Raw genomic sequence first — 14,552 nt, forward strand, 5'->3', positions numbered from 1 at the left:
CAGTGCATTCAAACAGGGCTGCGTTTACCAAAAGTCTCATAAGCATTGATGCTTTTGGTAACGGCAGCCCAGAACAATGCTTATCAGAAAACAGAAAATAAAAACATGTTTGAGCTATTTTAAAATAAACAAACTGAAATTATAGCCTACATAATTTGAGCAATTACATTTCCTTAAATTAACACTTAAAGTTCATTGATCATGTTTTGTAGTAATGTTAATATAAATTACACACTGTCAGAATAAAAAAGTTGTATTTTATGTGTCCAACAGCCTGTCACTGGCAGCCACTTATGAAACTTTGTATTTTATAGGTTTTGTAGTTACCAATACAGTAAACATATTTTAACCACGTGAAAAAAATAAATGTTAATTAGTTGCAATTAGAGCATATTAAATATTAAAATGCATTACAAATGTAAAGTTAAGGGTATAATTACGTTTACTCTAATACATTTAATAAATGTAAAAATTTAATAGCTAAGTTTGGAAGTAGCGTATCGATGAAACTGGCCTTAAATGTAATGCATCATATCGAAAAAATATAATAAGTAGTTTCACCCATCACTATCAAGCGCGCATAGACATCAAGAACCAGCCAACAGATCAACTCTGAACATTTTTTTACTATTTACATTTACAAAGACAATTCAGATCATCATTTATTCATGCTGCAATGCATGATGGGAGTCATGGATGAGTTCTGATTGGCTACAACACGCTTTTTGATGGTCACCGTTGTTGTGATTCTCACGCTAATTCTTCATGTCTGTGTATCTATGTTAAAAGACAGTTTTATAACAGTTTTATTGTAATCTATAAAGAAAACTCAAGTCACTATATAATGATTATGTCAAACACAGTCAATGCCACCTGATGACTCTTGGTTTAGATATAACTCAGTAATAACAGCCAAACAAAATGTTAATATTAAAGATTTAAGGGTCAAGAGCCCAACTAATGCAAACACTGCCCACTATAATGGTTTTCTCTTTTGGTGATTCTGCTTATTAACATCAGGTGTCTTCAATAATGATCAATCATCAATTTATTAATCACCTAATTATCTCATTAACTTTAACACTGCTTCAGTGTTTATATGTGTCCACACTCAGAGCGTTAAATTAACATTGGGGATTTTGCTGTTTAGGTATAATTTTTGATCTCTGTCAATCAAACTGAACAGACTGCATTCAATCCCTTCTGCAGCTGGATGTGATGCTTTCATTTGACCCACAGAAAGATTTACATATATTTTCACCCTCTCCTACATATGTAATGATTAGTTTGTGTGCTGCTTGACTACAGCAGAAGTGAAACTGGTCTGTTTCAGTCCAGATCATGTAACCAATCAAACAGTGACACTGGGAGTGTGGGCTGAAAATCCCATTTGCATTGTCAGGGTGGAGTGACTCTGATCCTCTCAGAATAGAGCAGCTCTGTCTCCAGAGACCATGTTCAAACCCCAAGAGCTTTATTTGACTAGATTTACTGCTACTGATCAAGCTTCTGGAAAACACCTGAACAAACACTACATGCATCTTCATCTGTTAGTTGAATGATGTTGTCAGACACAAATGGAGCTTGTTGAGAAGCTTTATTGAATGTTACAGCAAACACAGCAGATTGAAAGATCAGCCAGTGCTTTGACACTAGAGCTCTCTTTCAGTATTGAGTTGTAAATGACTACAGCTGCAGCACTAGACTCATGTGAATCCTGCCTGACACAGGACACTCAGATACGGCTCATCTTCAGGACTCTGAGCGACTAACAGTGACTCTTGGTGAACGAGATCTCATGAGGAGATCCATCATGTGTTACTCTGCAGACGTACAGCTCTCCCGCTTCCCAGCTTGCTTTGCTGAGGGTCAGGACACTACTGCGGCTGAAGCTGCCGTCCTGCTCGCTCTCTGCGCTGGTCACGACCCCCTCTCTGACCTCTGCGCCGTCCAGTGTCCAGCTCACCTGCGCCCCCTGTGGAGAGTAAGAGCTGAGCAGGCAGAGCAGTGCGGCTGAGTTTCCAGAGATCTGCAGAGAAGAGGGCGGCAGCAGAGACAACGAGGGCTTCACTGTGGGACCAGCTGCAGGAGACAAACACAACACATGTTCCTGTTATTATATAATCTAAAACTGCACATAGTTTGTATATTATATAATATACAATGTACACATACAGTAACAAAGTTCTTACATTTTTTAAATATGAAATATAGAACTTTTTTATAACTATATATATATATATATATTAATTATTATGATCATTTTTCAATTATCATACTAATTTAAAAGACAGGAAATAACACAACATAGCAAACTGTAGCCATAAAATAACTGCTATTTTGTGACTACAGCTCAGACCACATGGAAATTACATCATAATTCAAAAACAACAAAATCATTGTTTCTAAAATTTATATCGATTTTGCACTTTTTTTTCTGATATTATAAAACAGAATTATACGCACAAAATTAGCAAAAAAGATTGAAAATCATTCCTTTTATCTGTCTCACTTTACATTAGGTGGCCTACACTACTATGCACTTACATTTTAATTGATCATTTGGTACAAGGTACTTATTGTGTACATACATGTTTTTACATTGTACTTATATATTTTTTAAAACATATATGTAATTACATTTGTAATTAATTTCTGTAATTACCACTGTTGACATACACTCCAACCCACCCTTAAACCCATACCCATACCACCAAACCTGTCTCTAACGTTACCCATATCCCGCCTTAATAGAAGCAAAAGTGTTTTGCAATGGAAAATGACCACATTAATACATTGTACTTATTTTTTGATGTAAGTACATAATAGTTAAGGCCACCTAATATAAAGTGTGACCCTTTTTTCTATGAAAATGAACTATGGACTCTATAATATGAACTATAATATAATATGAACAACATATAATGAATAAAGGAAAAATAAATACACCTGTGATAACTCATAAAACTCAAAGTGGTCCACATTATGGAAATTCGTCGTAATAATTGTTTGTTCAGAATGAATAATTCAGTTCTTCTGAAGGTCTTATTTAGACAATAACAATTTTAATTACATTTTTTATTATAGAGCTGTAGCTATTTTAACATTTTCTAAAACCAATAAATATCAATATATATATACAAGGGAAATAAATAAACTTACCGAGCACCAGTTTAGTTCCTCCACCGAAAGTCCACCACAGTGATACAATCTCATGAAACGCTCGTACAAAAACCTCTATTCCACTCGAGTGAACACAAACTCCAGCAGAGAGAGAGAGTATTTCTCATTCTTTCTCTTGTCGTTTGCTGATTTAACACATTTGAAAGAAATATATTTCATGAGCTGTGTCCTCTGAGGTGACCTTTGACCTCTTTTATCATGGATGATGTTGTGGAGTTTTTCATAATGATGCTTCTGTTCTTCATCTTGATTCAGAGAAAAACCTGCAGTTTTAGAGAAATTAATCAAAATTGCTCACATTGTTCAGTCTAGACTCAAATGAGTTGGTAAAAAAATTTAATTGAACAATCATAACATAAAATAACTTTTTTTTTTTTTGTTAAATTCTTAACACTGTAATACTATTTCTGGGTTTTCTCACCTCTCTCACACACACAAACGCACTCATGATATAAGACACAATTCAGTTCAGTTAGAAGAGTTGATCTTTTTACAGATGTATTCAAAATTATTGTTAACTATATTAAGTTATGTATTCTTATTCTTATAATTTACATGACAGTGACATACATTAATGATATCTATACGACAGTCAAGTAAAAATTTCAGAAACAGCTGTTTGATTAGCCCTTCCTCATTTGGGTTGCCATGCTAAAATCACATGACTAGTGGAATACTGTTAATTTTTATCTATGTATTATCATATTAGACACTGCTGATTATAGAATAAATAAATCACTGGTGAAATATGGCCGTGTGGAGGATATTTACACAACAGCTTTTGAGTGATGCTTCATTCAAGACTATATGCATCAGTATAGAGTCCAAAAACACTCATATCAGTCAACAAAAATGATAAATATCTCACAAAACTACTGTTTTTACTAAACAGATATATCAGGCATGGTAAAATTATATACTGTATTCTATATTGTTATTGTATATGATTTTGTTACCAACTCAAGCTGTTGTAAATCCTGCCCACTTGTTTGCATTGTCAGCACATGCGTCAGTGCTCTGAGAGTGTTTATAGTGCTGTGAGTTTAACACTGTAGGTATGTAGGTGCACAATCCTGACTGCAATCTGAGCCAAGTACCTCCTCTCCTAAATTGGTTTTTCTTCCTTTTGTTATTGTCAGTCCCATTCATTGAACAATGGAGAACAAAATCACCCAAACCACTCACACTGGTCCTCGTCCAACAACAACAGGCAGTCTGCAGAGAAACTTGGGCACCAGTGGACATTTCAGCACGACAACGACCCAAAACACACAGCAAAAGTGGTGAAGAAATGGTCAGAAGACAAAAGCATTAACGTTTTGCAGTGGCCCAGCCAGAGTCCTGACTTAAATCCAATTGAGAATTTGTGGAGGGAGCTAAAGATCAGGGTGATGGCAAGGAGACCCTCCAACCTGAAAGAGTTGGAGCTCATCGCTAAAGATGAATGAGCAAAAATACCAGTGGAGACATGCACAAAGCTGGTCAGCAATAAAAGGAAGCATTTGATTGCTGTAATAGCCAATAAAGGCTTTTCTATTGATTATTGAGAAGGGCATGAATAATTTTGGACATGCCACTTTTTGTTCAAATGTAAGTAAAAGATAAGTAATATTTTTTTTCCCACAATGATGCCTCTTGAACATACAGAAATTGCTAGGTGTATGAATAATTCGGGCTTGACTGTAAATTTGGGATGTATAAGTTTGGAAATTCTTTCTTGAAACGTTTCTACTGATCAATTGTTTTTCAAATGTATCAGGTTCTTGTTATAGAAACCATTGTATAAATTTTACTCTGCAAGAGTGGGAAAATCCAGACCATTTAACTAATAAGATAGCATGTTGAGTTATGATTGTGAGGAGAAATGTAGTCCAACAGCCGAGTTTAAAAACTTGCTTTTGCCACTGCTTTTTGCCTGTAAGTTTTTGTGTTTTTCTAGCACTCTTTTTCTTTTCTGTTTTGTGATCTGAGTTCATTTTTGCCACAAAGCCATGTCTCTGAGTGCGATCTCATCTGTACTCACTGCCAAAACAGACTCCACACTTCAGCCAACAACCAACGTTTGGCTCCCCAAGACATAACTCCAGACTACTACTAGACCTCCAACAACATGGGAAACCCACTTCAAGTCGACGACGCTTTCTGTGAGTCTTAACACAGGCAGCACGAGTAAACCTTCAGATTCTGTCTGAAGTAGTACATTTAATAGATGTATGTTTAATAGCCCCACTAAAAAACGTAATTAATCACTGATGGTTGTTCAGGTCTAAGTAATTGCATATATTGCTAAAAACGGGGGATTCCACATTTCCACTCTCTTAAAATCATTTATTTCACTTTCTGCAACTTATATGAATGTGTGAGTGCATGTGTTTATGTGCTAGATTAGTTTATATGTCTTGGATTTGTCCAATAAAGTTTTTTTTTTTTTTTTTTTTGTATCATTTTGTACTATTGTTGTCTCGTTTCAAATGTTTTTCTACAGGACTCCCACAGAGAAACATGTTTGACCATAAGACAACAATGGTACATTATACATGTAGTACAAAGGAGTTTAAATGTTCATGTCATATTTGTAATTGTTTTAGAAATTTATTTGTGATTGATCTACAGTTTTCAGCTAGATGTTTTTAATAGCGAAAGCCACTTTGCATTGTCAGCACATGCTTCAGTGCTCTGGGAGTGTTTATAGTGCTGTGAGTTTAACACTTCATGACTGACACTGTTTATCATAATAACATAAACATGACTACAATGACATTCATCATCTTCTTCTTGATCTTAGTGATGTATTTTGAAGGTAAGACCAAGTTCTTTAACACACAGATTTTTTTGCAGTTAAAATATCAAGATTTTTGAAAAAAGTTTAAAGTCTTCAAATTGTTCTTCAGGCTCTACAGGACAGGTGACTGTTACTCAGACTCCAACAGAGAAACATGTTCAGAACGGACAAACAGTCACTCTGACCTGTAAAACCAGCAGCTCCATTGGACGCCAATCAGATGGTGACTGTAAGTCTTGTGTCTCCTGGTTCCTACAAAAACCTGGAGAACCTCCTAAACTTGTAGTGCGCAGCATCAAAACACTTCATACTGGAACTCCACCTAGATTCAGTGGAAATGGAGCAGATTATGGAACTGATTTCTCTTTGACCATCAGTGGAGTCCAGACTGAAGATTCGGGAGATTATTACTGTCAGAGTTACCACTGGATCAACAGTAAAGCTGTGTTCACACAGTGTTAAAGAGTTGTACAAAAACCTCTGTTAGTTAGAGTCACAATGCACTGACACAGCTGAGAGCTACCGCAGCAGCTGCACAACACAATCACACACAACACTGATCTCATTACTAACACGCATAACACAACATTATTAAAATAAACAGAAATCGTACTTAAGCTCACCAGTTTGAATGTCTACATGTTTAACTCATTCAAGTTTTAGCTCAAAATATAACCAGCTCATAACCAAAAAAGGAGCAGCTTAAAACAACTCAAACAATCTACCATGCAAGCATACCTAACCAGCATATGTTGGTTTTTTAACAAGGATATTGTTGATCCACTTGTTGAAATGATGTAGATTCTGTACACAGTCGACCGTGTTTTGGGAAACGCTTATGATATTTTGGTTAGTTTCTCCAATTATGCATCATATTATGATACTCCCTTTGCCTGGCCTCAACTAAAGAATTGTTCCAGGACATATTGACAGAACACTCCTTTTGTGATAAAATCTACTCCTAGGGATGACCTGGCGGACACAGAAATGGTAGAGGAAGGAGCCTGGATGTAGTGCAGTCAGGACAGGTTTGCACAGAGCATTGAACCTCTTTGGAAAAGCGTCCCTTATCCAGCAGCTCTTGTAAGAAGGACAAGATCAACAATGTGTCACAGGAGGTTGGGTCTTTGCTGAGGGCTGAGCACCAGGTGGAGAAAACAGGCCACTTAAGCCTGAAGAGATGTCTTGTAGACAGGGCTCTAGCCTGAGAGATCGTATTCAGACTGCTCTCGGGAAGGTCTGTCGGCTCCAATGGAGACTCATCTTTTGAGGTGAAGAGATTGATCTCTGTCTTGCTATAGATCTCCCAGGTTCTCTGAATCGTTCATCTGAGGTAACGTTGCTCCAGGACGGCATGTTCACTCTTTGGTTCAATCTGACAGGTGACACACTCTCTGCCCCTCTGCATTGTACAGTCTTCTCACTTCTGCTGATTCTACGGTGGCGAGCTGCGCTTGTTTTTTCTTCGGCTTTTTGATCGTAGAGTAAGCGAAGACATGATACTTTTCACTGAAGGAGAAGAAATCTGAGGATCTTATGGTGAGATGCCTGTTTATATAGCAAATTGGCCCCGCCCATTATAGCAGGCTTCAGTCAGATCTGCTGCCGAGCCATTGTTTCATTTTTATTTCACTGCACGAACAAACGGCTGTGCAGTTACACTGTTATTGAAAATGGTTTCAGTAATTGGAAAGATTTTTTTTTTTCATAGCATCTTAGCAGATGCAATACGAGTGAAGTATTGGTTGGAAACTAGTGCCTTTTACAAATATTTTTAAAATGGTCGACACTCATGATATGAAAAATCCAGTAATTTTAGTGGCCAAGGGAAAAAAAGGAAAATCTTATTTATGCATAATTTCCCTCCTTGAGGTGGATGCTTTCAATTAATAGATAAATGAATCATGCCTGACTAGAATATGTGAATACATTATTTGTTCAGCTGCACTGGAAACTGAAAAAGCTCCATCCACACTGATAGATGTCAATATAAATATTAGTGTCACATAATCCAGCCAAACAGCAAACAAAACAAAAACAAATATTTTACAATTAATCAATATGTCATTATCAGTAAATTGTTGAAAAACATTACATTACTCATTATATATGAGAGTTTATTAGTTTGCTATCAGGACAAGCTGTTGCAAATCCTGCCCACTTGTTTGCATTATCAGCACATGCGTCAGTGCTCTGAGAGTGTTTATAGTGCTGTGAGTTTAACACTTCATGACTGACAGCAGAACAGAACACAATCTTCATCATCACACAAGACAAAACAACAACAATGAACAACATCCTCATCCTCATCTAGACTCTCACACTGTTTGCTCAAGGTTTGTGTACTATTTTTTTCTCAATGATTATTCATTCTCTGATCTGATAAACTAATAATTTACAGTTGTTTTTAATGTTATCCTTGTTTTTCAGAGTGTAGAGGACAGTACACTGTAACTCAGAGTGCAACAGTAACAGCAACTCAAGGACAAGACGTCAGAATAAACTGTAAAACCAGCAGTAGAGTGTGTGGTGGTGATGACTTAGCCTGGTACTTACAGAAACCTGGAGAAGCTCCTAAACTCCTCATATATGATGCAACAACCCGTAACACTGGAACATCTAGATTCAGTGGCAGTGGATCTGGCAGTGATTTTACTCTGACCATCAGTGGAGTCCAGACTGAAGATACAGGAGATTATTACTGTCTGAGTTTCCACTGTGCTAGTGGCTGGGTGTTCACACAGTGATAAAGAGTCGTACAAAAACCTCCGTCAGTAAGAGTCAGTGACTGCACTGATACAGCTGAGAGATACTGCAGCTGCTGATGAGAGAATGACAAACAACACAATGACAATGCTTAGCAAAGTTTTAAAAAATAATAATGAAGTGTGCATTGAGTAAATGTAGACACACACACACACACACACACACACACACACACACACACACACACACACACACACACACACTGTTTGCTCTATTTATAAAGAAATATAATGTATACAGTGTTACGTCCCAGGTCTAGGGTCTAGGAGTAACATAAATAATAGCCTTCACACCGACCTTTTTGATCTTTCGTTCTTTTTTTATTTTTACCAAATTAGGAAGCTAGTAAACTTCAGGGTTGGGCCAAGGCCAAAATAACAAACAAAAGAATGAAACTAACTTTTCCCAAAGAAACTTAATACCCTAAAAGAAAAAGTCAAACAAAAATACAGGGACTGAATTAACTCCCTGACTAGTTGAAAAACAGGAGAAAACGAATTTCACAAAAGAAAAAGGCACCCAACCCCTACAGCTTCCGTGCGAGAAAAAGGTGTATTTACAATATTTACAATAACGGGCAAAAACACACATCCACGTTAAAAGAAAGAAAAACAATCGGAGGGAAACTTTACAATGAAAACACTAGGTGGGTAAAGTGACAAAAGCTATACAACGGTATTCACAATATTTACACAAATGTAATTATACAACGTTTTATCTTTTTCGTTACACACAATCTTCCAAATAGCAACACCAACAACAGCCCACACTCCAGCTCGGCGTCGCCTCATTTTTAAAAGACGCACAGATCCTGGTTCACCCAACCACGGGGCACGTACCGGCACGTTCAATCAGGGCGGGGCCACCTGGGAGAAGGACAGAGAGAGAGAGAGAAAGAGAGCGCAAGAGAGAGAGAGCATGCATGCATGCAAGAACCAGAGCTATGCATAGAGCACTTACGTCTCAACGTAACAACAGTTATTTATTTTTTCTTTAAAGAGAAGTTAGTGCTGGTGCAGAGGTTTTGATGTGTTTTTAGAGTGATTGTCCAGAGTAGTTTCATTTTAATTTTGTTCATGGGAAAAAAGTAATACAGATGCTATTTATACTCGCTGTAAATAATAGCAGATACTATATGCTCATCAGTGCATTTTACTACATAATAAAACAGGGTGGGCCTTATTATATAATTCAGTGTACATGTTTAGCACTATTAAAGACAACTCAAAGTTCATGTTCATTTGTTATAAGGAAGGTTGCAGTACAAAGGATGTTGTGGCAGCTTCAGTGTGTATTGATTCTAAATGTTTAGATAACCCTAATGCCAATGTAAAATCCCTCTTTTTGAGCATCCATCATTACAGTACCTTCCACAACACTCTCTCTTATTTTCCTTTTTCTCTTACCCATGACAGGGGAAGGTTTATGATCTCAACCCTATGTTACACCCCTCATTCACTATGGAGGAGGCCTGTGTGACCTAATAGAAGCCGAGTCTGGGCAAGGATGGAGTCGGCATTCGAGAAAAGTTCCAAGTGTTCAAGATTGAGCACAGCAGTGTTTAAATAGTTCAAACTGAATCCAACTGTACACTGTTAAAAATTTCTGTAAAAACGGCCAAATTTTGACAGTAACATGCTGTTTTCCATTAAAACAGTGCATTCTGGGTATTATTTGTCAATTTCGAAAAAGTAGCCTGCTGCTATGTATCGTGAATTAACAGCGTTCAAAATCGACACTCAGAGACTGTGTTTAAAATCAAACTCTACACCCTCATTCACTATTCCCTACATGAGTTTACTAATATAGTCAAGCACTGAGGTTTTGCTGCTTTATTTAAAGACAGTAATTGTGGAATTGCTGATATAGTGAATAATATATCTCTTTACTAAGCACTTTGTTACACAAATTTGTGCTTTTGTTAGCTAATGACAATCTATAAAGAGTAAAAGTCGATTGCTTCTTTATTACACTTTAAGTGTTTGTGGGTTTATATTAAGAAATATTTCTTCTTAGTGGACTCAAATTAAATGCGTTCACTGTACCAACACCATATAAACAATAGTTTTTTTGTTTTTTTTTTTAACTCAAATGGTTTGAAGCAATTGGTTTCCAAAATAAAATGAGTTACCACATGGTATAATAACGGTAACATACTGTAAAAATGAAGAGCTGTAAATTAACGGTAGAGAGCTATAAAATAACAGTATAATGCTGGCAACCACAGCTGCCAGTAGATTACTGTTATTTTACAGTGTGATTTTTTAGAGTGTAAGTATTTGTACGTTTAGATGCTGTAAATATGTCAGTATTGTATGTTTTAGTGTCTGGAAAAACATAAGTAAATGTACGTTTTGTAGAACCACATTTTACGTAAAATACTTACGAATTATCATGAGGTCACATTGGAATGTTTGAATCAACTGTTGACTCTGTGATGAGACACAGTCAATGATTCATTCAGATGTGTGTCCTTCAGTATCTGTGTCACTCACAGCTGTTACTCAATCACTCTGACTGCTGTTTTTTATTTTTTGGTTGTTTTCTTTAAAAACCCTCCTGTTACCCTAAAATCAGCTAACACCTTTTTCCCCAAATTTAAAACCTCTAGAATATGATATTTTTTTTGCTAAAAGGTTAGTGTCAGGTAATTGATGTCTTTGTTGACTACTTAACAACACTCTGAAACACCCCCAAACTTTCACTGTCAAACACCTGTGACAAAATCTCACTGACAGAAAACCTTTGCGTAGAGGCCATTTTCGATTGAGAGAGCAATTCAATTGACAGTGGTTCTCGCAATACTACAGGTATGGTTGTGTTAGTTTTTTTATTTTTTTTTTATTTTTTATACTTAACATATAAAATTATAGTGCATATTATAAAATCATAGCATGTTATAGTGACCTCAATATCACCCAAAACAAATGTGTGTAAATTTTTTATATTTCTTATGTTTTATACAGCTAAAAGAACCTGGGGTCAAATTGACCCCAAAGAACACTGATGTGACAAAATGTGTACAGGGCATTGAACAAATAATATCATGTTAATTTTATGTTTACCAAGTTTTCCCCATTAAATTAGGAAAAGTCATTCAATCTGAAGCAAAAAAAAAAAAAAAAGTCAATTATATATGTGCATACGTTAAACATTGAATGGGGTCAAATTGACCCCAAGGATAACAGGAGGGTTAAATGATGAACTAAACCAGGGTACCTAAAATCCGGTCCTGGAGAACCAATGCCCTGCAGTTATCAATCCTTAGTCAAACTAAAGCTAAGAGGCTAAGTGTTTCCCATCATGCATCATGTTCTAGAAATAAGATCTCACAAGAGGTCACAGAAACCTTTCCAGTGTAAATTAAGTATTAATAATAATGAGATATTACAAGCAAAGCAAATATAAGTATATTTATATTGTACAGCATTTGCAACTGCTTTTTATCACTTAATTAGAAGCACCACAAGTTAAATTGTGACTACTGAACAGACATTTAAAAGTTTATTTTAAAATGCAAAGTTTTGAAAATAAAAATATCAGTGCAGAGACTGCAGTATGGGTAATTGGACAGTGCATCACTTACCAGTGATTTTATAGGGATCCTGAAGATCTTGATGAGCTTTCTTAAGTGTGTTTGATTAGGCTAAAGCTAAACTCAGCAGGAACCCTGAACTAAACCCATCCATGCTAATGTTGTGTGTGAAAATCATATAAAAGAATCAGATTATCCAGATGAAAAAATACTGATGAGACATGATAATGAGTCAATAAGTCTATTATAATAATGTGCTTGTTTAGGACTGATGATTTACCTGCTCAACAAAAACTTACACAGAATTCCTTTAGAGCTCCAGTCAAATGTAGACATCATAATGTTATAAAGACAAGGGCAATCTTGGAAAATTGTTAACATTGAGGCAGCAAGTTTGAATGTGATGAACAAGCACCACACAGGTATTTATTTATAGACAATGTGAAATCTAGTAAGTGATATATTGTATTATATTTTCTTGGTAGTATCACACCCTCAGCCACTTCTCACCCAGTCGTTACATTCACCTGAACTCTGATTGGACTGTATTTAAAACCCTGACTGTTTGTTCACTCAGTGTGAAGTACTGTTTGTATCACACTGCAATTCTGAGTTGTCTATTGTGGATTATTCACTTGGTTTTATGACTCCAGACATTATAACATTTGCATTCTGATCTTGCATGGTCTGTGAATGTTGTTTGCCTCTCTGCCTGTGTTTGCCTATGTGACCATTACCTGCTTTTGAACACTCACTGGATTCTCCTTGTTGTTTCTCCTAATGAATTTCTGCACATGGATTCAGACCCTCAGTCTCTGCCTGATGCTTCACAGCTATATCAAATAAATAAATTGTCTCTGAAAAGTTTGATACGCTGTGACATTGTGTTGTTTCTCATTCTCTCATCAGCAGCTGCAGTATCTCTCAGCTGTATCAGTGCAGTCACTGTGACTCTGACTGATGGAGGTTTTTGTACGACTCTTTATCACTGTGTGAACACATATTTACTGTTGATGTAGTGATAACTCTGACAGTAATAATCTCCTGTATCTTCAGTCTGGACTCCATTGATGGTCAGAGAGAAATCTTTTCCATAAATAGATCCACTACCACTGAATCTAGATGGAGTTCCTGAATAAAGGTTTTTTGTGTCATGAATGAGAAGTTTAGGAGTTTCTCCAGGTTTCTGCTGATACCAGATTAAGTCATCATATGTTAGTCCTACATCCATACTACACTCTATTGTAGCTGTTTGACCCTGTTGGACAGATTTAACTTTAGGCTGAGTCACAGTGACTTCTGTGGATCCTGAAAAAGAGAAAATAAAAATAATGAATGTGTAAATCTGCATGATGTTGGTAATATTAAAAGGACAAAAAAACAACAATATCATAATATTATTGACAAAAAAAAAAATATCATCCCACCTGGAATAAACATTGAAACGGTCCAGATGAAGATGATGATGTTGTTCATTGCTGTTGTTTTGTCTTGTGTGATGATGAAGATTCTGATCTGTTCTGCTGTCAGTCATGAAGTGTTAAACTCACAGCACTATAAACACTCTCAGAGCACTGACGCACGTGCTGACAATGCAAACAAGTGGGCAGGATTTACAACAGCTTTACAGCAACTCTTTATGTATAATATTTTACTTTCAGAGTATTGATTTTAAACCATTTACTGATGAGCCTAATTAAATGTTAATTGTAAAATAATTGTTTATTTGTTGTTTGCCTGGCTGATTTGACTATCAGTGTGGATGAAACTTCTTCAGCTTCCAGTGAAAATAAATAAATAAATCATATATTCTAATCATGCATGATTTATTTTGTGGGCAAGACCATCTTGTAAATTTATTGCGGTTTTAATGCTTGGCTGTCAATAATCACTTGTTATTTTGAGACTTAAACTTCTTCTTTGCCTTTCTTAAAAAATGCTTTAACAATAGAGTAGAACAAAAGAACAAGCAGTGTTGAACAGACACAAATTCATCTTTAAGACACTGTTATAGCAAACAAAAGAAAACGTGTTTAAAGGTCAAGGGTCAGGAGCTCAACTAAAGCAAACACTGATCTCCACAATGGTAACATCAAATGAAAATAAAACATCAACATCTAAACCTCTGTTAATTCTCAATAAAAAACTTTTGTTAAGTTGTTTAATCATCTGCTGCTGAGAATAACAGTCACCTGTTCTGTAGAGTCTGAAGAACAAATAAAAAATAGAATTGAAAAAGGAATTGTTTTTAATTACAAAAAAAAAAAAATGTATTGCAAAAAAGCA

General features: G+C 36.0%; 1 gene segment (V, D, J or C); it reads right to left on the reverse strand.

The window, feature by feature from the left end:
* Nucleotides 1-1,768: 1,768 nt before the first annotated feature.
* On the reverse strand, nucleotides 1,769-13,742 carry LOC141301880 (immunoglobulin lambda-1 light chain-like). The segment is given in 4 exon segments: nucleotides 1,769-2,082; nucleotides 3,163-3,193; nucleotides 13,261-13,574; nucleotides 13,694-13,742. Coding segments are annotated over 4 exon segments (708 nt in total).
* Nucleotides 13,743-14,552: the final 810 nt, after the last annotated feature.

Source organism: Garra rufa, chromosome 25, assembly GCF_049309525.1.
Source record: "Garra rufa chromosome 25, GarRuf1.0, whole genome shotgun sequence".
Classification (NCBI taxonomy): domain Eukaryota; kingdom Metazoa; phylum Chordata; class Actinopteri; order Cypriniformes; family Cyprinidae; genus Garra; species Garra rufa.